The 24,460-nt window shown below is 37.0% G+C and overlaps 1 protein-coding gene across 2 annotated transcripts in view; it reads right to left on the bottom strand.

Annotated features, from left to right (window-relative positions):
* Window positions 1-1,854: 1,854 nt before the first annotated feature.
* Window positions 1,855-24,460, bottom strand: part of LOC127549849 (DNA repair protein RAD50-like) — a 97,399-nt gene continuing 74,793 nt past the window's right edge. The window contains exons 23-26 of one of the 2 annotated variants that reach the window (XM_051978234.1): window positions 6,211-6,277; window positions 5,190-5,240; window positions 3,131-3,232; window positions 1,855-2,874 (exon numbers count right to left, since the gene is read on the bottom strand). In XM_051978234.1, coding sequence (XP_051834194.1) covers window positions 2,740-2,874; window positions 3,131-3,232; window positions 5,190-5,240; window positions 6,211-6,277 — 355 coding nt within the window. In that variant the 3' untranslated portion in view covers window positions 1,855-2,739. Of the gene's footprint in view, window positions 2,875-3,130; window positions 3,233-5,189; window positions 5,241-6,210; window positions 6,278-22,282; window positions 22,898-24,460 lie in introns of those variants that run through there. The other variant, XM_051978235.1, reaches the window with a different exon arrangement.

Raw genomic sequence — 24,460 nt, 5'->3', positions numbered from 1 at the left:
TGTATGTGAAAATAATCATTTAATGTGACATGTTAATTTTGAGAGGGTTAAAAAGAAAAGAATAGAATAGAAGTTCATTGAGGACAATGAGAATTGACTCTTTTTGTCTTTGGATTCTCCCTCCTTTCCCTTAGAACAATATATTTGTTCTACGTATTTAAATTAATTAATTAATCCTTTTCCAATAATTTAATTAATTAATTAAACACTCTAAGTATTTAATAAATGCTTTGTCATCTAAAAAAAAAAGACCAATCATTGGCTCTGGACAGATGGCTAGACAGGTGCTTCAAAAAATACAATTGAGCCACCACAGAAAAAATTATTTGAATTAAGGTTTGGGTGGAAACAGAAACAATGGATAGAAACTGCAAAAAGATAAATTCAGGTTTGGTGTCAGGAAAATTTCCTAATAAAGTTTGAAAGTGGAATGAATTGGTTGCCTTAGCTGAGCTTTCCCTCACTGGTGGTCTTTCATAAGACAATGTGTCTCAACTCATTAGGTATATTGAAGTGATAATACTTTTTGGAGCATAGGATGAACTAGATGGTTGTTGAAATATCTTGCAACTCTAAAATACTCTGATCCAGTAATTATAAGGGAGATCTCCACTATGTAAGGGAATGGAGGACATAGACAAGAATCATACTGAATGAGAAGGTATAGCTAAGTCTTGGTTTTTGCTACTGAGTAAAGCAACCAACATAACAGGAGGTCCCAGATCCACTGAAGCTGAAATATTGAAAATAATAATGATAGCTAATTATTTATATAGTTTAACATCAGTGAAGCGTATTGTCTTGTATCCACTTTACAAGGTTCAAATGAGGGAGATTCATGAGATCGCTTCTTCTCTAACCCCTTTTCTATGTTTGTCCACTTTTCTCCCCAATTACATAAAAATAGTAAGTTCCTCCTGTTTCCATTTCTTTCCTAGTGTATTCTCTTTTCTTTCTCATTCCATTGTAATACCATTAGGAAGATAATTTAATCCTCACAACAACCCTACAATGTAGGCAGTACAGGTATTATTATCTCTATTTTGCACACAAGAAAACCAATTTTAAGAAAATTTAAGTGACTTGTCCAGTGTGACACAGCTAGAGAATGTCGGAGGCAAATTTTGTAATCTACATCTTCTTGACTCCAAACACTTTATTAGTAGCTATTATATATAAAAAAAGTTTGTGTCACAAGGAGGATTATTATTGGGGAATGTTTTGTTAGAGAGTTTTATTATTGAAAGATAGGATAAAGTACCTATCTTATGAGGAGAACTTTGTAATGAAGAAGTTTGTATCATCCATTTCTCGGGTTTATGTTATCAAAAGGATTGTTTTTATGAAGAATGAAATTATAGGGGGAGTTATTTTTTTTTTTTTAAAGAGAGACAGAAGCAAAATATCCCGCTTAGATAAAATGTGTTAAAGATTTTACATTCAGGACTTTTCCCCCTGGATTTTTCTCCTCCTACTTCCATGCCTCCATCTTTAGGTAAACCCTTTCATTTCTCTCTTTTTCATTTTGGGGGTGAGTTTGTTTCTGAGGGTCTCCTGCAGTGACTTTCCTTTTTAGGTCAACCTTACATCCTCTCCATCTTCCAGCATCCCTTCTCAGCATCTGTGAGGACCTCAAAGATCTGCTAACCACAGAATGAAAGTCCCTCATATAAAACCCACAATAACAATACCCTTGCAAAGAATGATTTTTTTTTTCTTGAGGTTTCATTCCACTTGTTTATTTTATTTCTAGTTTCACACAGGCAATAAAATAACTGATTAACTAAAACCCCTTAATTACATTACAAATTGTGTTCTTAACTGTTCCATTATATATTATAAACTCTGCAGTAATATAGATTAATAATAAATTTATTTTAAATACATGGAAGAAAAATAAATTATCATTTAGCAGTAATGTCACATAACATTTTGGGAGGCAGAAAAATCAGTCACAGTCTAATTAATCACCCTTTTCTTCCACCTTCTGTCTTTCTCCTGACTTTGATTGGTCCCACTTGACCCAGAGGACACTGTGAGGTAGCAGGTTTTGAAATATAGTACTGTCAAGACTTATCTGTCAGGGACCACAAATGTCCACTGGCTTTAGTGCCCATATGCTGAGTCTTCATCTCTGTGTCTAGGCCTACAAAAATAATCCCTGTCTCCAAAAAATTAAAGAATAGTTGCTTTAAATAACACACAAAAATAAATAAAACATGAAGAAATGTAATTAAGTTGCTTTTTGTCTTAGACCTAAAGAGCAACAGGGTCCTCTCAGAAAAAATATCCCCTCCTCCTGGACTGCCCAGCTAGGAGAGAGTAGTGCTGGGTAAGTAATATTGCCAAATTGAACAAGGAATGAACCTTCCCCCCACCCAAGTCACAGAGGTCTAAACCCCTTCAAGTCAGCTAGGATTCTTGGTTGTCAAGTCCTAAATGCTCCAAATAGCTTCAAGTAAGAGCACCTAGAGACTCTGCCCTAGCTGATAGAGGAGAGCAGGGCTGAGGCTCAATAAGCTTCCAAGGAGCCTCTGCTTTGGGAACAAAGAAAGAAGCTCTTTGGAACCTGAATGGGGGGTGTAATTTGAATTCAGTTTTCCTGAGATGGGGCGTTGATGCAGGTTGAAGGCTAAACTAAGCAAATCTCCCTTCCCCTCCCCGCTAAATGTGCCTAAAGTGAAAGTTAATCTGTAGGATGACTATTTCTAGCTTCTATCTGAAAATGTGAACTGTCTTTCATGCTTTAGTAAAGTTTCCCAGACTTGATTTTAATATTCCTTCATTTCTATTACTTTTCTGCAAAAAAGTGAGTAGGTCCTTCAGGAACCTACTCAGCTGGATCTTGGTGTCTTGAACCTTGAGGCAGTTTTCCTGAAAGAAAGAAGAATCTCCCTTTAATGGGAACTCAGAAATGACATCCCTAGGAGCCTCCCCTCCCCAGCCTTCCAGCCTCCCTGTGTGATGCAGGCCCTCCTGGAGGGTCTGGATATGTCCAAGGGAGGAGGGCAAGGAGTCTTCCTGCAGTCCTGGGCAGGGGTCCAGAGTAGAGTGTACATTGGACACTGGAGAGCAGCCCCAGAAAGGGAGGCAGAGCCCAGGAATGAGAGTGGGCATTGGGCAGACTTACATTCCTAGTGCTGTTGCCCAGGAGATGGTTCATGTTTCTCCTAAGCCGATCGATCTCCGGGCAGTTGGTAACGTTATTCAGGACCTCCAAAGCTGCGCAAAGCTGTGAAGGAAAGAGCCCCATGTGACATCAGACTGGTTTCTTGACCTTGTTTTCTTAAGCACCCCCTGAAGATACCATGGCTGGGGGGTGGGGTGAAGAGACCAACTTCCAAAGGACATAATCCTCCCCTCCATAACCCTCCTGGATTGTCGTTGTGACATCCAACTTCATCCCATTTCCTTGGAACAGAGAGAATGGCCCTGAATGCTTCTGACTAAGGAAAGCCTGATCTACAAAGAAGAGTTGAGATGGAAAGAAGGGAGAAAGCAAGACAGAGAGAAGCAGAAATACTGAGGGGGGGGGGAAGAAAGGAGAGAGAGACAGAGAGAAAGAGAGAGAGAGAGAGAAAGGGAGACAAAGACAGCGAGACAAAGAGAGAGATTCACACAGAGAGGGGTGTCTCCAGACAGAGAGACAGAGACAAAGAGACACAGGTAGGGGGGAAAGGGAGAGAAACATAAAGAAAGAGACAGACAGACAGAGACAGAGATAGAAACACACAGAGAAAGGGGGGAGGAAGGAAGAGAGACAGAGACAGAGAGACACACGGGGGGGGGGGCGTGAGGGGGAGGAAGGAGGAGAGACAGAGAGATAGAGACAGAGACAGATCTACCAGTGATCCCCTTAGTAAGATAGATGGGAAATACAATATAGTGTTTTGCTGCCTCAGGAAACTCTGCAGGAAGACATCTATTGCAACAAGTTAGGTAACAACATAAAAAAAAAAACCTTTATCTTTTTTTTTTTATAAGTAGTTGAATGATAATTCTTTTTAAGGTTTTCTGCTCTTCTCTTACTGGGTCTATGCCCCTTACTGTTTTTCTCCTTACTTGGCTCAAAAAGAATTCAGTAAGAAATTGATGTGGGAGAGAAAAGATGGTAAGAAGTCATACTTGACCATAGAGTGGTTGGTTGTTGCCCTGATATGTCTTGTTTCTGTCATCTCTTTACCAATGTTTAGTACAATGCCTGATAAATGGTAGATGCTAAATAAATGTTGATTGATTGATTAGTTGACTGATTACCTAGCTAAGAACTCTGCTCTGTATGTAGTGAGGATTCTCCCTCCACTTTACCAGGATGCTCATATTTTATTCTCACTACCAGAATCAAGTTCTTATTTATCTTCCTAGCTCCCTTCCTTTCTACCCCCCTCCACTTCCACCCCTGGCACAGGACTTGCCCTGCACAATGTTTCCTAAATTAGATGGGATGTCTCCATTGCTACCAGAAATCAGGGAACTTGGATAGATGATTTTTATCTCCTTGTTCCTTCCAGGCTTGAGACTCAAATGAGCAGGGGTGGAAAGATAGATGCAGAAGCTAAGGGGGTGATCTTGGTAGCAAACTAGCTAGTTGTCTGCTAACATTAAGTGAACTTGGAAGAGAGATGTGTGTTCCAGTCACTAAAAACTGGCCTTCATCCCACGGACTAAGCTAGGTATGATAACAGTAGTTGAGAAAAGTTTGGTTTATATAAAGGAAAGAAGTGAGTAGAGAGAGATTCTGTCAAAGATTCCCTTGGTAAGACAGATGAGATGTACACTATGGGGTTTTGTAACCTTGAGAGACCAGACAGCTAGACAGTGCAGTGAGCAGAGTGCCAGGCTGGGAGTCAGGAAGCCTCATCTTCCTGGGTTCAAAACTGGCCTCAGCAATTGCTAGCTGTGGAACCCTGCATAAGTGATTTCACTCTGCTTTAGTTTCCTCATCTGTTAAATAATCTGGAGAAGGAAATAGCAAACCATTCTTTTGCCAAGAAAACCCCAAATTGGGTCACAAAGAGTCAGACATGATTTTTTTTAAATGACTGAATCACAACAAAAGTCTCAGAAGGAGGGATCTGATCAATAAGAGAAGTTAAGACATCAGATAAATGATATTTCTAAACTATAAATACTGGAAGGGGAACAGGCTAAGGATAGTCTGGTGGCAGTATTTAATCTCTTTTTCTTACCTTTTCTTTTTCAAAGTTGACTTGCCATACCATGCTTGAATTGCAGGATAGCTGAGGAAATAAAACAGAATTCCTATTGGGAGATGCTGTGGAATGGAGTCTGGCTTCCCTAGCCCCTTGACCAAGGCATTCTAAGTCAGCAGTGTGACTGATTCTCACTTCAACTCATGCAGTTGGTCTTGTCAAGGGAAGCAGGAAAATGACTATTATTTAGTCGGTTATTGTCTATTTAACTACTCCTATTGTCAATGTTCCCACCATTACCCCTGTCCACCTCTTCCCACTCCTCCACTTGCCATGGAAATTACCTAAACTTTGGAGTCAGAAAATCTAGCTCAGAGGGCCATGACTGAGCTACTCTAGCCCTATAATCCTGAGCAATTCACATCGTACCTAAGCATTAGCTGCCTTAGCTGTAAAATGAGGAGTTTGTAGAAGATACATCCTAAGCTGCCTTAGCTGTAAAATGAGGAGTTTGAAGAAAATACATCCTAAAGCTGATAGACCTAAGATTCTGGATTTCACATTCCAAACCCATAGAAATCCTCTCTATCTTTCCCCCGGATGGCCTCAACGGCAGTCAGCTGGTCTTTTCCAATGTGAGTAGTGGAACTTTAAAAAATCAGTAACTATTCATATGTTGTGGCTATAGTTTGTTTGGGGAACCTTAATGAATCCTCAGTTGAGTTTTTCAGAGTTTAAAGCTTAATTATATTAGATCAGCTGATTGAGCAAAAGCAGTGTTGCTTACAGCAGAATTAACATGTTAAAAGTAACATTCCCAGTAGTGGGGGCTTTGTCTCAGGTTGGCACTTTTTTACCTAAAAGTGATTTCACTCATTTAATATTGATCTGGCCCTATTCCTGGTGGAGTTTCTTCTCCCAGTGACCCAAACATGCCCATCCAAGATGCCTATCCAACCCCCATGAATCATAGAACACATTCTAAATCCTAAATATGCTAAATATCACCCTGACTACTGATGATCACAGACTCCTCTACACAATCCCAGCCACTCACCTGTTTGGGGTGTTTTAGATTGTGAAGCTGAACAATGAGTTCTTTCATGGTCCCGTTCTGGATAGGACTGGAAGAGACATCACGTTCCAGGCAGGTCAGAAGAATGATCCCCTTCAGCCATAGAGCCATCCCTATCGCAACCTCCATCCTGATCTTGATGACTTGGTGGAGGCAGGAAAGTGCTTTCTGAAGCTAGAGCTGTGATGACCCCTCTGTCTGGTAGTGACTTTTATAGACAGTGTTAGTGACATGTGACCTTTGCCTCTATTCTGACAACTGACAGAGAATCTAGAAACCACATCTTTTTTTTTTTTTTTTCAAATAAAAATCATTTATCTTGATTTTACTCTGCGGAAAATCCGACGTCACATAAAGGAAAGGGTTTGATTTCTTATGGAAGTATTAGAAAGAGGTGTTTGAAGAAAAAGTTTCCATGGCTGACACTTACTTTTTTCCAGACTCGGGTGCTTACGAGCAAATACCTCATTAGGGGATGTGACTGAAGGGCCACTTTGGAAGGGGTGACTTCTTATGGCAGCAGAGTGTCATCATTAGCCACTTCTCTATTCCATTTATGTCAACATTATCTACCCTGTCTAAGTTGTTCTGACTTTGACCTCATGGTCCTGAATGAACTTCAGATATTGATGCTCATGCATTTTTCAGTGTCTATGGAAATATGCTGATAAAGTTCATATCCTAGAGCTATAGATTTGAAAAACTTGGGAAGCCATCTAGTACAGAACTCTTCCCTGAACCAACTCCCCAGGCATTAATCTGTACCCATTTGGGGGCTTGAAAGTATATAAATCTAAAGCTTTAGACAGGAGTCAGGAGCTTGGTTCTAGACCCAGTTCTTCAGTGATTTCATCTTTCTGTATCTCAATCTCCCCATCTGCAAAATGAGATGGCTAGAGGGTTTCTGTGGTCTGTTCTAGCTCTTAGATTCTGTAGTTTTCTGAAAGGACTTTAGAGATCCTCTAGTCCAACCCTATCTTCCCCCTGCTAATTTTACAAATGAGGAAATAGAGGCTCAATGAGATCTCAGAACTAATAAGTGTCTGGTTAACTCAAGAGTCTCCCAGTTCTTTAGTACCTAAGTCTCAAATATTTATTTACATTCAAATAGTTTTCAGTTCACTTCTAAGATCCTGCTTCATTTTCTGCATTTGCAAAATAATCAGTAAAAGTCTCAGTAATCTTTGCACATCGGCCTTCTCAGCCATTAATGGGTGTGTATAGATACCTCAACCTTCTTTTTATCTTCCTTCATTTTCATATCGGTCCTTTAAAAACTTCCCCTGAGTAGCCCTCCTAAAATATTTGTGTATTTTGTGCTGATTTCAAGATTTCTGTCCTCGACATTCTCTACCTTTTATTGTTAGGGTTTTGACAGTTAAATGCTTTTTCCTCAGCTTGCTATTCTGTCCACCTATCGCCATCTTCTCAACCTCTGCATTGAGATGCACTCAATCCAGGACAATCTCTTTTGCCATATGAATCTCACTGAGTTCCAAGTCTCTCTCTGGAGCCATAATTAAGATGGGACAATCAGAGTATTGTTGCCTCCATTTTCTAGATATATAAGGACACCAAAGTTGAGAAGGTACCAATGGCACTTGCCAACTATTAGAACTAGAGAAATCACTGAACTTAGCACCTACTTGGCAAGAACAGCTAAAACTGGAAATTCCCTGATGGCAATCTACCACCCTTTCCTTTTTTGTGGCACCCCAGAAGAGCTCCCTCTGGCCTAGTCCTACCCCTAAGCTCTACCAGAGGAGTCCTCAGCAGCAGCCTTTTGGTGCATAATTCAAAATATCTTTTGCTCTATTCTCACCTCAGCCTTGAGATCAGCAGTGCAATCATTGTCCCCATCATATAGAGTTGGATATTTCAAGAATTCAACTGGTTTTTCCAAGGGTCACTCAGTAAGAAAATCACAACACAAGTTTATAAGCCTCAGAGTTGGAAAGGTTTCTCTATCTACGTCAGTGATGTCAAATTCCAATAGAATTAGGGTACATAAATCCACATCACTAAATCTATGTAAGGATCCCTGAAGATTGCATACTGACTTAGAAAACCACATATTAACATTATCTATATTCTACTATATTTTTATTTATTTTGTTAAAAATTTCCCAATTATATTTTAATCTGGTTCTTCTGTACTAGGGCAATATGTCTGATATCTCTGATCTAGTGACTCTTCCCCTAAACTGGAATAGAAATCTTCTTTCCGATATCCCCAAAGTATGTGAGTTACTTGGGACAAGTAAGAATTAGTTTCACTTTGTTAAAGCAAGGCTCATATGTGAACCTCTGCTGATACTAGACTGACTCAGAAGTCTGACCACCAGATGACACTGGTTTGAGTTGGTTAACCCAAGTTTAGTTAGTTCTCTGCCTATTAGGTGCTGGATTTTGTGCCCTCAACATACATTGTGCTGCATTGCTCTCTTGCTGCGTCATTAATTCTGTACTTTTAAAGAATGGATATTACTTCAAGCAGACTTTTTTTTTTTTTTAAGTTGTCATTCCTGCAGCAGGATGAATACAGAGAGGACTGGCGAGACTTAAATGAACTGATGCTAAGTGAAATGAGCAGAACCAGGAGATCATTATATACCTCAACAACGATACTGTTTGAGGATGTATTCTGATGGAAGTGGATCTCTTCGATAAAGAGAGCCTTAATTGATCAAAGATGGACAGAAGCAGCTACACCCAAAGAAAGAACACTGGGAAATAAATATAAACTGCTTGCATGTTTGTTTTTCTTCCCGGGTTATTTATACCTTCTGAATCCAATTCTCCCTGTGCAACAAGAAAACTGTTTGGTTCTACACACATATATTGTATCTAGGATATACTGCAACCCATTCAACATGTAAAGGACTGCTTGCCATCTGGGGGAGGGGGTGGAGGGAGGGAGGGGAAAAATTGGAACAGAAGTGAGTACAAGGGATAATGTTGCAAAAAATTACCCTGGCATGGGTTCTGTCAATAAAGTTATTTAAAAAATATAAAAATAAAAATAAAATAAAGTTGTCATTCCTAAAGAGTTCTTAAATTTTTAAATTTAAAAAAAATTCTTAAAGAGCACATTTCATATCTCTGCAAGAGATATCACAGTGGCTAATTGGATAGGATCATCAAGCTAAATGGGACCAGGCTCATCAAAGACAAAGGGAGATATGTTTGAAAAGAAAATGTCAACAACAATGAAAATAGTTTCATTATCCTCAGAAAACAAGATCTTCAACAAGACCTGGTAGCTAGAGGATTTGTGACTAATTCCTACACAGTGTTGTTCAAATGTTTTTTTCTTAACTGGCCTTGTTTGTGCTCTTGATGTCAAAGGAGTTAGCTTCTCAGATACTGTGTTTCAGAAATTCAAGGAGAGATCACAGTGCATGCAGAGCTATCTGTCACTAACCACTAACCAGTTGGGCAATGGGAGACTTTTTGATTGCTGTGGAAGCATCCAAATTTCCATCTTTCTTCACTTCACTGTATTTCATTGTACTCTTGGAGAATATCCATGGCTCCTCTGTGAGCCATGGTGATCTGGAGAGAGACAGTACTCTACTGTGGGAAGCCTTGGGGCTTCTCCCCATTGAAACCATCTAACCTTGGGAAAAGGTCTTTTTCTTTGTCTCTGTTCTTTTGTATATTAGGTGAAGAAGATCAGTGTGGTGGTCAGGAAAGTGAGTCACAGGAATCTAAGAGTCATAGCTAAGTTTGTACATTGTAGAGGTCAAGATTAGCTTTCAAGAGCACAAACAAAGGTAGTCAACTCCTTTCCTCAATGGGAACTTGAGTCATGGTATTAGAGGAGATGAGGCTCAAACATCTCAAAATATTTCTCTGAACCCTGGAAACAGACAGAGCAGACACAGCTCTGGAAAACTGATCACCTTTCTTTGAAAAAAAAATGCTTGTTGTGGACAAAACAATACAAAAATCAAAGTATTGAAATTTGGAAAAAGGGAATTTTTAGCAATGAAGCCTCACCCACCACCACCAATCAAAGGTGCCAGAAGTACAGAATTTGATCTTCATTAAATTGTAAAATAGCCACTTACAAAATTGTTTGAGATATTTTTATTTTATTTCCAATGGCCCAACAAGTCTTGTCTCCAGTGAGGTGAACTCTGATTATTATATTTAAGAAGGGGAATTATTCTGGAAATCCTTAAAGAGAGAATGATATTCCAACATGGCCTTGTGCCATGCCACATATCACAAAAGGTTAAGAAATTTATGCAAAAATGGAATTAAACATGCTTCAGTGATCTAGAAACTTGCCTGATTTAAACCCCTTTGAAAATCTATAGAATATAATGAAAGCTGTACTTGGAAAAATTAAGTGTTCAACAAGGGGGCACTTAATAACCAATGTAATGTGTGATTTCCTAATGAATTAAATAATTGTGTCAAAATTTTGTGAACTCAAAGACAAATCATGTGAAACAAGTAATTGCAATAAAAATAGGACATATAATATAAAAAATGCTTTTTAAAGCTCTAATAAGGTATAAGATTTTGTCCTAAGGCATCAAATTTAAAGAGTGCTGGAAGCAATTGCAAGCCTTCAACATAGTAAAGGAAACAGAATTCACTATCTAGTTAGCAAGAATTAGTTAAAACAGGAAAGATGATCTTGAGTCCTTCCCCCTTATTCCCTAGTATTAATCTCATTCTGATGTATTACTAAGATTTCTGCCTCCTCACCCCACTTCACCACAATTGTAGATCTGAGATGCTACTCACTCTGGGAGCAAACATTTCTACTTACAGCTCTTTCTGGTATTAGAATGGACTAAAAAAAGAAGATAGAGAAAAAAGAAACTAAAAATAATAACTCCTGCTAAAAGATAAAGTTGAAATATAATAGGAGGTAGACTATAAAATGTAGTAATTTTACATCTTAATTCAAATGTGTAGTAGGGATAATGTGGGCAGGGGACTTTTGGGAGTGAGATAGAAGGATGAGAAAGGGAGGGAATGGATGGGATGATGTTGCATATTTTGTGGAAAAGTAGAATATGAAAGGTCCTATGTGGCTTTGGGAACAGTGAGCGGTGTGCATGCATCCAGAACACTCTGCTCTTATGATTGAGCAGAATCAAATGGAACAACCCAGTGCCTTTGAAATTTTCATCTTTTTAGTTTTATATAACTTTTTTTTTAACTGTCCTTATTTTATTAAAAGGAATGACTTGTGGATGGGGAGAAGTTTAGTAGCAAATATAAATAATATAAAAACAAAAGATGACAATAAAAACTTATTTTAAGTAATCACACAAAATAAACCATAACATGCATTGGAATTTGACACTTCCTCCCCCTCCCACCTCAAAAAAAGAGAAGAAAAGAAAAAAGTTTTCATCTCTTAAGTTACCCCTATAATCTCAACCCTCTATGAGATATGAAGACCATTGTTCAAAAACAGGCTTGCAGGCTAACAAGATTTGATCTTCTACACAAATCCTTTCAAATACTTGAAGATGGCTATTGCATCCTCCCCAAATCTTCACTTTTACAAGCTGTTTTCCCAAGTTCTTTCAATCCTCAATTCTTAAATGGCATGGTATCTAACCTCCTAGACATCCTCTTCAGTAAGCCCTCTAAGATTTTTAATATTCTTCCAAGTTATGACACCCAAAAGTAAGGAATGAAACAGAATGCCCAGGTGTATTCTGATATATCCAGGATCATAGCAGGATTATCACTTTTCTTGCTCTAAAAGTTTTGTATCTCTTAAGATTATATTAGTTTTTTTTGTCTGTGTGTGATAACACAGTTGATTCATACTGAGTTTGCAGTCCACTAAGAACCCTCCGTCTTCTTTCTTTTGTAGGGATTGTTATGTAGCTATATATCCTCATCTGTACCATTTGACTATGCCATTAAGAGCAGGTACTGTCAATTTTCCTTTCTTTGTATTTTCTAGATCTTACTTGTATATCTGGAATACAGGAGATACTTACTAAATGCATGTTGACTGAAAGGTTGATTTAAAACAAAACACCTCAAAGCATATTATATTACATTTTAAAATGTGGTTGTATATGATAATGTGATATGAAAGTTTTTTAATTTCATCTTAGCATACTCTTATTTCACCTTTGAGATGGCATATTATAGTAGAAAAAAACTGAATTTGGAATCAGGTCATAATATATCCTTGGTGACAAACAAATTAATATCTCTGGATCTGTAAATCTCTCCTTTGCAAAAATAAAGGAGTTGGATAAAAATAAAGTAGCTTCTAAAAATCCATCCAGCTTGGCCACCCTGTCATGTGCAAATTTTATGAGCATGATTTTAGTCACTGATAAAAATACTAAAAATACATGGCCAAGGACAGCTCGCTATAGAATTCCACCATAGTTGTTTAGTTGTTTCAGTTTTGTCTGAATCTTTGTGACCCCATTTAGGGAATTTCTTGACAAAGATAGCATAGTAGTTTGCCATTTTCTTCTCAGGCTCATTTTTAAAGATGAGAAAACTGAGGCAAACAGAGTTAAGTGATTTGTCTAGGGTCACATAGCTTGTAAATATCTAAAGCCACATTTGAACTCAGGTTTTCCTGACTCCAGGCCCAGCATTCTATCCACTGAGCCACCTAGAATTTGATTACTATACAATCTTTGGGTTTAATTACTACATCAACACAATATAACTGTAGTATAATATAACCCATATATTTGTTCATTTTACAATAAGAATTTGTCATGTTTTGCTGATGTAGATTTACTTTATAATAGTTCCCTAATCTATCAACCTAGTAATCTTGTTTAAAAACAAATAAATGAAGTTACTTTAGTATATCTGCTCTTTTCTTTCTTTTTGAGGATACATTTGGTTTGATACAACACATTTCCCAACTATCTCCCCAACAAAACCACCTACAAAACCATTCCCTGGAGAGAGTTAAGCAAAACTGACTTAATATGGCATGACTGCAAGGGACCGTGCACGTCATTTTCCAATTGTGTAGCTTGCAGATTGTTAACAGAAAGGAAGGATGTTTGCTGTTGCTCTGATAGTATGTTACCACCACTGCCTGTTATATTTGATCTAAGCTTAATTGACTCTTTGTCTTGTCTTTTTTTTTTTAATGGCACTACATTTACATTGCTTTATTTGTTCTGTATCATTTCATACAAGTCTTCCCATAGTTCTCTGAATCCTTCCTATTCATTGTTCTTACAGCCCAGTAACATTTCATTGTATACATATACCATAATTGGTTCAGTCATTCTCTGCTTTGGACATATGTATTTTGTTTCTCTTTATCTTTTTGCAAATAATAGTACTGTTATAGAATAGAATTTATTAAGTATGTGAAGTTCTTGCTAGCAAGGTGATCACTTTCTAATTACGGGAGATAATTTCCAAATTATTTTCCCTAATATTTGAACCAGGTCACAGCTCCACCAGCAGTAAATTAGGATATCCTTATTCCCACAACCTTTCCATAAGTTTTTTTAATTTTGCTAACTTGATGAACATAATTTGTACTTCTTTGATTATTTGTGATTTTTAATAATTTTATCTTGTGGAAGATAGTTTTTCTTTCTTCTTTTGAAAACTATTTACTAATAACTTTTTGTTACTTGTCTATTAGGCACATAATTTATTCTTAAAAATATGCTGACTCGGAGTAGCTGCCACTTCTATTCCTAAATAAATGTTTATGAATTAACCTTTTAATAATATATTCTAGAATATATAGGAAAAATCTTTGCAGCAAATTTTTCTGACAAAAATCTCATTTCCAAAGCAAAGTGATTCAAATTTATAAGAAAAGCACCATTTGATAAGTGGTCAAAGGAACATATTAACATATTAAAACATATTAGTGATGATAAAGAATTGTTGGTAGAGAACTAACTTCGCATTCTGGAAAACAATTTGGAACTATTCCCCTTTCCCCAAATAAACTGCATACTCTTTGACCTAGAGATATCCCTATTAGCCTATTATCTCCAAGACATCGAAGAGAGAAGGAAAGAACCTTTATAGTAGTTCTTTTTGTGATGACACAGAATTGTAAACTAAGAAGGGGGATATTAATTGGGGAATGCCTGAACACATATAGTATATAAATATATGAATATTATTATGCTATATGAAATGAAGACAAGAATTTCAGATAAATCTGGGAAGACTCGTATGAACTGATGCATAGTGAAGAGAACAGAACCAGGAGAATAATTTATACAACAACAACATCATTGCACAGCCAAACACTTTGAAATATTTAAGAACTCTAATCATTGCAATGACCAATCGTGATTCCAGAGAAACAAGATGAAGCATAAAACCTACCTTCTGACACAGAGGTGATGGAATCAGGGTATAGATTAAGACAGTATTTTGGACATAACCAATAGGAGAACTTGTTTTGCTTGACTATGTATATTTGTTATAAAGGTTTTATTTCTGTTTTGCCTTTTCCAGTAGAGAAGAAAATGAGGAATGGAAAGAAAATTTTTTGTTCATTGAAAAAAATTTAAAAGATTCTAGAATTTACCAAGAATAGTCTTAAGCTCTTTGGTTTATAATTTGAAGACTATACCATCTCCTATTTTTTTTTTTGAACACTGGGACAACATTTGTCCTACTTCTGATTTGAGGGACCTCTTTCACTCTCTATGATTTTTAAATGATTGCCAATAGTTGCTCAGTATCACCATCATGTTTTTTTTTTTTTTTTCTTTTACCTTAATGACTTGATTTATAATGGTGCTGTCAAGCACTCTCTTATCATTTGTTCACTTGTCTTGAATTTTAATTCACTGGTGGCTGTTTTTTGTTTTAAACTTTTCAATCTAAAATCCATTCTTCTTGGGTAGAAAAAATAGAAGCAAATCAGAATTGAGTAGTTCTAGTTTCATGATTTCATCTCTTATTCTTGTTCTAACCCCAAGATCCCATCTCTTGTATCTAACCTACCTAAAGAAAAATCCATTTTTTGTCATTATCATCCTTAGCATCCTTCACTAATGGTTTCCATTTATTCTGTGCTTTAGTATTGTGGACACCATCTTTATAGGACCACACTATTCATTTATATTAATTTTTAATCATGCAGCCTTGTTTTCATAAGTTCCATGAGTGTTCACATATGTTATTTTATAGCATTCTATTTTCTTCCTCATCAGAATAATCTGTGTGTACCTTTGGAATTTTATTTCTTAAGAATTTCCTGTTTTCTTGGATCAACTTCCCCTAAAGAATATTAGACCATATCATGGATGGTACCATTCAGCTGAGGCTGAAGTTACAGAATTGGTGACTTGTACCAGTTTCTGGCCTTTGTCCAACCATTTTGATTTGCTTAGGGTTCAGTTCTGGGAAAGCCTGACTTTTCACCTAAGAAAATAGTTTCTTCATTCTCACATTTATTTCCACTTCAGCTATCCTTGTGAAAATGGCTAACAGAATGATTTAAATATTTTATTACTATTTCCCCATCTCTACCTGTTCAGTCTGTTTACCCTGGAGATATTTCCACTTCTGAAGACCCTCCTCTGATTAGTGAGTTCCTGTGTGGAACAAGTATTTGCATTTTCTGGGATCATCCATGCTCAGTTTTCTCCCAGCTTTACTCTTGATTTTTTGAACTTTTCCCACCCATTTTCTATTCGAATACTTCCCCTACCTTTCCAGATCCAACAGATATATGTCGTTTTCCTTGATTACAATATAAGCTCCCTAAGGGTGGGGACAGTCTTTTGGGGGGAAAAGGAGTATATTGTATTTGCATTCCTAGAACTTAACATTATATCTGGTGCATAATAAGCACTCAAAAAAAAATCTAGCTCTATTGTTTCCAGTCAGTTGGGTGGCTAACATTCAAATGTCAATGATACACAAACTATTAATCACCACTCCACCTCCCCAGACTATTCATTAGCTACGTTACATTTCATCTTGATTGGCCATGTCCTCATCCTTCTTAACTTCCCTAGTATTTACTATATTGACCACCTTCTCAATCCTGTTCATTCTTTCCTTTCAAGCTTTTCATGATTCAGTTTTCTCTTAGGTCAACTCTCACCTGCCTCTTTTGCTGGATCTGAATACTCTTCTCTTCTCTTTCTATATTCTTCTATTTAGTGATCTTAGGAGTTTGTATGGGTTCAATGATCTTCTATAAGTAGATAATTCCAAGATTCTATTTATCCAGTCTTAGTACTTCTCCTGAAATCTAGTACCACCAAGTACTTGTTGGACATTTTGAACTGGCTGTGCCTTAGACATCTTAAACTTAACATGTTTAAAACAGAACTCATTACCTTTTCCCTTCAACTCTTCTAAGCTACTTAGAAGTAACCTATTGACAGGACCACCATCCGTCTAGCTGGAATATTATGAAATCCAGGTCAGCATCTTCCACTACTTGGTATCATTCTCCACTATTCTCTTTAGTTCTTCCTACACATCCAATCAGCTGTCAAATACTGCAACCACAATATTTCTTCCTCTGACTCTTTTCTCCATTCACATGGGTATCACTCTAGTTTAGACCTTGATCATTCATCACTTGGATTAATACAACAGCTTCTTAACAGATCTCCCTCATAATGCTTCAGATATCTCCTCACTTTAATATACCCTCCTCCACTCAGCCATGGTGATTTTCCTAAAACTTAGTTCTGACCATTTCAACCCCTCTCCCACTGCAGTAAATTCCACTCTCTTTATTACTCCAAGGATCAAATATAAAATTGTTTGGTATTTCATTCTCTTTACAACTAACCTCTTCCTATTTTTCTAATTTGTCACATTCTACTTCCTTCTATGGACAATTCAATTACATGAATGTACTTGTTGCTCCTCACACACAATCTGACACTTGATTTCTTTTGTATGCCTTTGTATTGACTATGTCCCCTTCCTAGAATTCCCCTCCTTCAGGGAAAAGGACTTGTATGTGCAAAAATGTTTGTGGCAGGCCTTTTCTTAGTGGTTAGAAACTGGAAACTGAATGGATGCTATCAACTAGAATGGATGAATAAATTATGATATATGAATGCTGTGGAATATTATTGTTCTGTAAGAAATGACCAACAGGATGATTTCAGAGAGGATTGGAGAGACTTACATGTATTGATGCTAAGTGAAATGAGCAGAACCAGGAGATCATTATTCATGGCAACAACAAGACTATACAATGATCAATTCTGATGGAAGTGGCTCTCTTCAATATTGAGATGATTCAAACCAGTTCCAATTGTCCAGTAATGAAGAGAGTCATCTACACCCAGAGAGAGGATATGGGAACTGAGTGTGGACCACAACATAGCATTTTCATTCTTTCTGTTATAGTTTGCTTGCTTTTTTGTTTTCCTTCTGTTTTTTTTTCTTTCTAGATCCGATTTTTCTTTATAGCAAGATAAATATAGAAAAATGTATACATATATTGGATTTAACATATAATTTAACATATTTAATATGTATTGGACTACTTGCCACCTAGGGGAGGGGATAGGGATAGGGGGAAATTTGGATTAGGTTTTGCAAGAGCCAATGTTGAAAAAATTACCCATGCATATGTTTTGTAAATAAAAAGATAAAATAATAATTAAAAAAAAAAAAGAATCCCCCCCTTTCCAATCTCTCTGAAAATCCCTAACTTGCCTTCAAATTCAACTCCAAGGCCAATTCCTCCAGGAGATCTTTCCTTTTTTTTTTTTTTTAAATTTTATTTTATAATAATTTTTTATTGACAGAACCCATGCCAGGGTAATTTTTTTACAACATTATCCCTTGCACTCGGTTCTGTTCTGATTTTTCCCCTCTCTCCCTCCACCCCCTCCCCCAGATGGCAAGCAGTCCTTTACATGTTAAATAGGTTACAGTATATCCTAGATACAATATATGTGTGCAGAACCGAACAGTTCTCCTTGTTGCACAGGGAGAATTGGATTCAGAAGGTATAAATAACCCAGGAAGAAAAACAAAATGCAAGCAGTTTATATTCATTTCCCAATCTTTTTTCTTTGGGTGTAGCTGCTTCTGTCCATCCTTGATCAATTGAAACTGAATTAGCTCTCTTTATTGAAGAGATCCACTTCCATCAGAATACATCCTCAAACATTATCGTTGTTGAGGTATATAATGATCTCCTGGTTCTGCTCATTTCACTCAGCATCAGTTCTTGTAAGTCTCTCCAAGCCTCTCTGTATTCATCCTGCTGGTCATTCCTTACAGAACAATAATATTCCATAACATTCATATACCACAATTTACTCAACCATTCTCCAACTGATGGGCATCCATTCATTTTCCAGCTTCTAGCCACTACAAACAGGGCTGCCACAAACATTTTGGCACATACAGATCCCTTTCCCTTCTTTAGTATTTCTTTGGGGTGTAAGCCCAGTAGAAACACTGCTGGATCAAAGGGTATGCACAATTTGATAACTTTTTTAGCATAGTTCCAAATTGCTCTCCAGAATGCTGGATGTGTTCACAATTCCACCAACAATGTATCAGTGTCCCTGTTTTCTCACATCCCCTCCAACATTCCACATTATCTTTCCCTGTCATTCTAGCCAATCTGACAGGTGTATAGTGGTATCTCAGAGTTGTCTTAATTTGCATTTCTCTGATTAATAATGATTTGGAGCATATTTTCATATGTCTATAAATAGTTTTAATTTCTTTGTCTGAGAATTGTCTGTTCATATCCTTTGATCATTTATCAATTGGAGACTGGCTTGATTTCTTATAAATTTGAGTCAATTCTCTATATATTTTGGAAATGAGGCCTTTATCAGAACCTTTGCCTGTAAAAATGTTTTCCCAGTTTATTGTTTCCCTTCTAATCTTGTCTGCATTTGCCAAACATACTTTTCAATTTGGTGACACTTGTCTTCCATAAGTTTTGCAAATAAGATATTCTCAGCTCCAGGAATTAATCTCTCTCTACAGGAAGCCTTTCCCAACTCCTCTTGATGAGTTTAAAACAAAGAGCTATTACACACAAAAATATATGCTAAGTGCATTCCAATTACAAAAGAAATCAGCAGTTTTGAGGAGGACATTCACTACCAATTGGTTAAGACTTCCTGAAAGAAGTAGCATCTAATTTGGAAAAATAGAAATTTAATGGGCAGAGGAAGTGCGGAAAAACATTCTAACCCTTTTAATTGTTCACTATTTATCCTATATATAGTTTGTTTTGTATACATTTGTTTCTACATTATTCCCTTCCCACCAATTAGATTGTAGATTCCTTGAGAGCAGGGCCTATCTTTTACTTTTTCGTATCCCCAACATTTAGCACAGTGCCTGGAACATAGCAGGCATTTAAATGTTTATTAAATTGAATTCACTGAAAGCTGCTATAAATAGTTTTCATACAGATCTTTCCCCTTCTTTCCTCATTTCTTTGAGAATATAGGCTTCTTAAGCAGCATTGCTGAGTCAAATGAGTTTACTTTTTTGCTTTTGTAAAATTTTTTGCCTACTTGCTTTCTAGAGTGTTGGAACCAATTCACAGTTCCATCAACAGAGCTTTAATGTATCTGTTTCCCCATAATCTCTCAACATTTATCTTTGTAATTTACCAATCTGATGAGTATAGAGTAGAACCTCGGGCATGCTTTGATTTCTATTAGTAATTCTTTTCAGAGTTTTAAAGAAGCAATATGGAACAGTATGCTGGAGGGTGCTACTTATTACCTGTATGACACTGGACAAGTATCTTAACTTTTCTATTTCTTAGCTATTAGTAAAATGAGGTTGGAGAAGATGACTTTTTTTTTTAGCTCTGAATCTGTGGTCCCACCCTCAAATGGTCTAATCACATGTTCTTATTAATTTGCTCCACTCCTGTTGATCCCAGCATGGCCTTCATATTTTCTATGCCTTAAAGTATACTGCACTGCTATTTGCCTCTCCCCTATTCTCTTCTCTCCCATATGCTTAGAATGCCTTTCCAGACTCCCTTTGTCTACTGAATTCCTACTTTTCCAATCTAGAAGCTACTTCTTTCAGGAAGTCTTAACCAATCAATAGTAAGTAAATGTCCTTCTCAGACCTGCTGCTTTCTTTTGTATTTGGATTATGTAATGACCCATAACAAGAATGGAATTATATAATGTGTATAATATCTGTGTGTGTATCCTAAACTCCTTCAGACTAAGTTTCATGGGAACAGGAACTAGGATTTATTGTAACAGCATTCTGAGCTATTGATAATAGGTCTTTAATAAGTTGGTATTAAGTGTACTATATTACTGTTACTGAATTGTTTGTCATAATTGATACTTTAGGTTTTCTTGGCAAAGATACTGGAGAGTATTGCCATTTCCTTCTCTAGTTCATTTTACAGGTGAGGAAACTGAGGCAAACAGAGTTAAATGAGTTGTCCAGGATCACACAGTTAGTTCCAAGGCTAGATTTAAATTCAGGTCTTCCTGATTCCAAGGTCAGTGATCACTGAGTTATCTAGCTACCCGTTGAATTGATTGTATATTGTCTACTGAATTGTAATATATTACATTGCTTTATTCTATCAAAAAATCTCCTAGGAAATATTTGATTTGAACAAATTTCCAGGGAAAGGCAACAAGTACAAAACTATATAAGCCTTATAAACAATCTATTCCAATTCAACTCACTAAGCATTTATCAAGTGCTTGCCATGAGCTTAGGCTCCCTTGCAAAGCTCTCCAGAAATTTTACGGAAATGAAACAGTCCCCTGCTCTTAGTTTGTTAAGCAAAGGTCATTGTGTGGGACTTCCTTGGCTGAGTTACATACCCACACTTGTGGGCTGCAGCTCTGAAGCTATTACTGACCAGCAAAGGAGTAGGTAGAACATACTAGGTTGATGTTTTAGTGAGATAAGAAAAGTGAGTAATGGCATAGCTGGGATTTATGTCACTTGAGAGATGAGACAAGATACCCTTGGCTTTATCAGTTCCAATCTGTGAGATTCTTTATTAATCATCTTTCTAGTGCCTTCCACAAAAGTCCAATTCTGATGCCTCATTGTGAGGCACGGAGGTGAACTAAGGTCATGGAGGTCAGCAGAGGCTTTGGCAATCTGCCACAATGGAATGTCTTCAGTGCCCATCCCAATGTGCTATTTGAAGCTATGAACCCAGCTAAGTATGAAACAGGGCAGCTAGGTAGCACAGTGGATATCACAATGAAGTCAGGAAGACCTGAATTCAAATCCTATCTCAGACACTTACTAGCTGTGTGATCCTGGGCAAATCATTTAACCCCATTTGCCATCTGTAAAATGGGGACACACTGGACAAGTAAATGGCAAATCACTTCAGGTCTTTGCCAAAACAACAACAACAAAACCCCATTTAGCAGTCCATGGAGTCATAATCAGATATGACTAAACAATAGAGTGAAATATACTCAGTCATAATATTTGTAAAAAGAGCTTAGGACAATCCTTGGCACATAGTAGGTACTATATAAATGTTTATTTTTTTTCTCTCTTCTGCTATGTATTGAACAACTTAGCACCAGTAGTTTAGGTAATGGCCAATAATGTGGTTGCACAATTTTCCTTAAAATAAAATCAAGATTCAAGGAAATTCCAGCTAAAGGGTCAGAAGACAATATAGATTCTCCTTGAAGACTCAAATGTAGAAAGATCTGAAAGATATCAAATCATTAAAAACACCATAGACAGTACTATAGAAGGCAAGTGAGAAGATCTCAATAACTAATGTTTGATATGCCTACTTTCTCATTTCTCTAACATTTTTATGAGAATAGGCTTTAAGGATGGGAGAAATTTGGGAAGATAGAGAAATCTGGGGTTTTAGGAGGAATTTTGTGGCTTACCATTCATTTCAGATTTAAAGCTGCCCTCTCTCCTCCATTAGACAATAAACACTATATTTTGGAGGATGAGCCTTTACAGGATGGAGAAAAGACAGAAGACATAAGAATCTCACATATTGGGAGCATCTAACCAAAATAACAATTTCCTTTGATCAATTTGGCAACCTTTTGGAGAACTGGCATTTCAAGGACCAGCTGAGGGGAGTTGAAAACATATTAATCAGCAGTTAGAGGCAGAAGATTCCAACTTTATTTTCTAGTTCATCTTTCTGTGAAGCTTTTTGCAAATAAATGTTTTTTTTTTTCAGAAAGGGCCAATGACATTACAGAATGGTCTCAACTCTTGCAAAAATTGGTTTTAAGTACAGCAGAATGGCATAGTCATCAGCCTCACTCTCTCTTTCGGTCACCAAAGCCCAGGGGCAAGACAAAAATCAGGATAACAGACAATGGTCCAGGATGATCTCGGGATCTCTAAACATGCACCTCTATTTCACTTGTCTTCATAGCCACTGAAACAAAATTTCTTATCTGCCCATTCTGGTGGGAAAAGTCTTCATATGCTGGAGGATAGACACCCTTCTAAACGTGGAATTTGAATTTGCAGGACTTAGAAAATGATTGGATATGAAAAAGACAAATGAAAGATGACTCTGAAGTTACAAAGTTGAGTGATTAGGATAGTGAGCCTGATAGAAATAGGAAAATTAGGAGGAGCAGACGTGGGGGAAGGGGAGTGGAAAGGAACCAAAATCCAATCTGTACATTTTGAGTTTTGAGATGTTAGTGAAACATCCAGGTGAAGATGTCCGGGAGGTAACTGGTGATGCAATATTGGAGTTCTGCAAAGAAAATGGATTTGTATATGTAGTTTATCAAGTCACATGCATAAGAACAATTGACCACACAGGATGGGGAAAGATGATTAAAGGATATTAGATGAGAACTGAGGACAGAGCTACGGGTAACCCCTTTGCTTGGAATCCTAGAGGTATGTGATTGCAGATAGACTAAAAAAACCAAATTAATCAGCTGGGAAGAAAGAAAGCCAAGAGAGTGACAGAAGCCAAAAAGAATGTTCAGGAGGGTATGATTAGATTTCTTACTCCATTCATGGTCCTTGGTTTGCAATCTCAGACCCATATTTATCAGCCTCTTCTTTATAGTGACAATGTTGTTGGATTCGATCAGCTCTTATAAAAAAACTATATTAAGAACATTTCAAAAAAATACAGTGCACACAAATGGGAAATTTACAGTTTTTTTTAAACCTGTATTTCCTCCATTTATTCTATTCTCTCTCTCCTTTTATCCTTTCATTCCTCAAAAGTGTTTTGCTATTGACCACTCCTTCCCCCAATATGCCCTCTTTTCTATCATTAGTTTCTTTTTATTATTAGACATTATGGGTTCTCCATACAAAACCCATTCCTCTTTTATCCTTTAAAAATGTCACCCTTTCCCTGAAATATCAATCAGGGTTGCCCAGTAATCACATAGCTGGGTTTTTACTTTTAGTATGGGTATCTAGGAATGAAAGAATTATGAGACTCCTATCTGGTTATGACTCTGTGGTACACTTATTTCTGAAATGTACATCCAGACTATTGACTCAGAAACCTGGCTGACAGATAAATGGAAGTCCCCACTAAAGAATCCTAACCACACCACTGCTCCCCTGCACGTCCCATGTTACCAGGCCAAGAACTTTGCTATCATCAGGCTTTGTGTAAGCCAAAATGTTGTATCCACATCAGGAAATAAATGTTATTAAACGTAATTCTCTGCCCCCTTCATCCACTCAGAAAAACTAAGTCAGAAGAACTTGTAAAGTTTTCTCTCAAAACCAAAAATCAGGAACTTAGAAAAGAAAAGTAACTTTTGGGATAAAGAGGACATTTCCAAGACATTCAATCAGAGATGTCCATTGGGCATTGGTGACGTGAGATGGAGCTCAGGAGAGAAAAGGGCTGGATATAGAATCTGATTCATCATTATTATAATAGTTTACATGGAGCAAATATAGCTTACACTTTACCTACATTATCCTATCCAAATATAAATTTGTTTGTCTTAGTATCCTAGTACTTGGCACAGTGTTTAATAAATGTTTGCCAAATGGTACATCCCTGGAAATATTACTGGTATCCTCATATTAAAGATGAGGAAGCTGAGTAGCAGGGAGGTTGCCTTCATCAAATAGTAAACATGAGGTAGATCTCAAATCCATGATTTTCTGACTCTAGGTTCACACCCTTTATGCTATGAATCTTCTCATTTGTCTAGAGATGATAATTGAATTCAAAAGACGTTAATAGAGCACTGCGAAATTGGAAGAGTAAACAAAAGGGCCTGTGGGGTCCTAGCTGTGATTAGGTTGATGATCTAGCTAAAGAGATTAAGGA

The sequence above is a fragment of the Antechinus flavipes genome, chromosome 2, assembly GCF_016432865.1.
Source record: "Antechinus flavipes isolate AdamAnt ecotype Samford, QLD, Australia chromosome 2, AdamAnt_v2, whole genome shotgun sequence".
NCBI lineage: Eukaryota > Metazoa > Chordata > Mammalia > Dasyuromorphia > Dasyuridae > Antechinus > Antechinus flavipes.
The sequence above is the reverse complement of the archived record's forward strand: the minus strand, read 5'-3'. Positions and strand labels throughout refer to the sequence as shown.